This window comes from Numida meleagris, unplaced genomic scaffold, assembly GCF_002078875.1.
Source record: "Numida meleagris isolate 19003 breed g44 Domestic line unplaced genomic scaffold, NumMel1.0 unplaced_Scaffold801, whole genome shotgun sequence".
NCBI lineage: Eukaryota > Metazoa > Chordata > Aves > Galliformes > Numididae > Numida > Numida meleagris.
In genome coordinates this window covers 1-1,690 of record NW_018365016.1, presented here as the reverse complement: position 1 = coordinate 1,690, position 1,690 = coordinate 1, and the positions used below count along the sequence as shown (strand labels likewise).

Below are 1,690 nucleotides of genomic sequence, written 5' to 3'. Positions count from 1 at the left end.
AGAGGGCGGCGGCGGCGGCGGGGAGGTCGGCCAGGCTGGCGGCCAGCACGGCGTGAAGCTGCGTGGCCAGGGCCAGCTCCTCCTGCCCCTTGGCCAGGGCCAGCAGGTGGAAGAGAGCCTCGGGGGCCCCGTGCGGAGCGGCGTAGACGGCCAGCAGCCCCAGCAGCTGGTGCTGCCACAGGTAACGCTTGCGCTCCAGCCGCAGCGTCTCGGCGCACAGCTCGCCCACGTGAGGCCGCAGGGCTTCCAGGAAGGGGACGGGGCGGGGGGGGGTCTCGCCGGGGCTCGGCGCGGCCCGGTTGTGCACCAGCTTCTGGAGCTGGAGGAGGAGCAGGGCCACCAGGCGGTCGCAGGCCTCGCGGACGCCGTCGTGCAGGGCCAGGCCCGGCGACGTGATGACGGAGGCGGGCATGGCGGTGTCCAGCAGGAACTGCAGCGTGCGGTAAGCGCCGGCCGACGTCTGGCAGATGAGGCGGACCAGGAGGGCCACGGTGGCGTCCAGCTCGTCCCGGGGCAGAGGGGAGAAGCGTTGGTGGAGCTGGTTGAGCACCGGAGGTTTCAGGGATTCCACCAGCTCGGCCGCCACCGTCCCCAGCAGCGGCGGGGACATGAGGGCCAGCTGCAGGAGGAAAGGGACGGTGGCTTTGTGCTGCCCGGGGGCCAGGCCCTCGTGGAACATGCGCAGCAGCTCCTGCTTGATGCTGGCTCCGTGGCGGGAGGCCAGGTGGCCCAGGATGCCCACCACCGACGCCAGCTTGGGGACGCGTTTGTCGGCGCCGGCGCCCAGAGCGTCGCCGTGGGCGCAGAAATCCTTCAGGCCGCACGAGAGCACGCGGCTGATGATGGTGCCGGGGAAGGAGCCGCCGATGTGGGCCACCACCCAGTCGAAGTGGGGCGAGTGCTGCACCGAGGTGTCCAGCAGGGCGTCCACGCAGGCGTCCGGGCACGAGGCGATGAGCGCGGCCAGGCACTGGGCGTAGATGTCCATCAGCGTGCGCGTGGCCTCGCACGACATCCACAGCTGGAGCAGCTCGTTCAGCCCCCGCGCCCCGTGCCGCCCCGAGTACTTGCTGCTCAGCTGGCCCAGCAGCTCCACGGCCCAGGCGGCCAGCAGCGGAGCCCAGGCGTCGGGTTTGGCCTTGATGAAGGCCAGCAGCAGGCGCTGAGCCTCGTGGATCACCTCCGTCAGCGCCGAGGGGGCCGAGGGGGGGAGGAGGAGAGGGGCCGGGCCTGGGGCGGTGGAAGGGATCTCGGAACGCAGGCGGAGGTGGGCGCAGACGTGGTCGTCGAAGAGGCCGGCCAGGTGCTGCAGGACGGCGTGGCGGGCGGCGGGGAGGCGGCGGAGGAGGCGGAGAGCGCAGCGAGCGTGGTCCGGGGGGGAAAGAGGGGTGCCCAGAGCGGGGTCGGAGCCGGTGAGGAAGGCTTTGAGCTCCTGGGAAAGGTCCTGGGGGCTGCAGAATGGGGAGAAGTCGGGGGGACGGGGTTAAAATTGGGGAGAATGGGGGGAAAATGAGGGAAGAATGGGTTAAACCGGGGGAATAAGGGGCTGGATGGGGGGAAGAAGGGGGAATGGGGTCAACTGGGGAGGAAATAGGGGGTACTGGGGACAAGGGGGACCCAGAGCGGGGTCGGAGCCAGTAAGGAAGGCTTTGAGCTCCTGGGAAAGGTCCTGGGGGCTGCAGAATGGGGA

General features: G+C 70.7%; 1 protein-coding gene across 1 annotated transcript in view; it reads right to left on the bottom strand.

Annotated features, from left to right (window-relative positions):
• INTS5 (integrator complex subunit 5) overlaps positions 1-1,480 on the bottom strand; it is a gene marked incomplete at its 5' end in the record, with an annotated part of 10,794 nt that extends 9,314 nt beyond the window's left edge. The window contains one exon of the mRNA XM_021383969.1: positions 8-1,480. Coding sequence (XP_021239644.1) covers positions 8-1,480 — 1,473 coding nt within the window. The remainder of the gene's footprint in view (positions 1-7) is intronic.
• Positions 1,481-1,690: the final 210 nt, after the last annotated feature.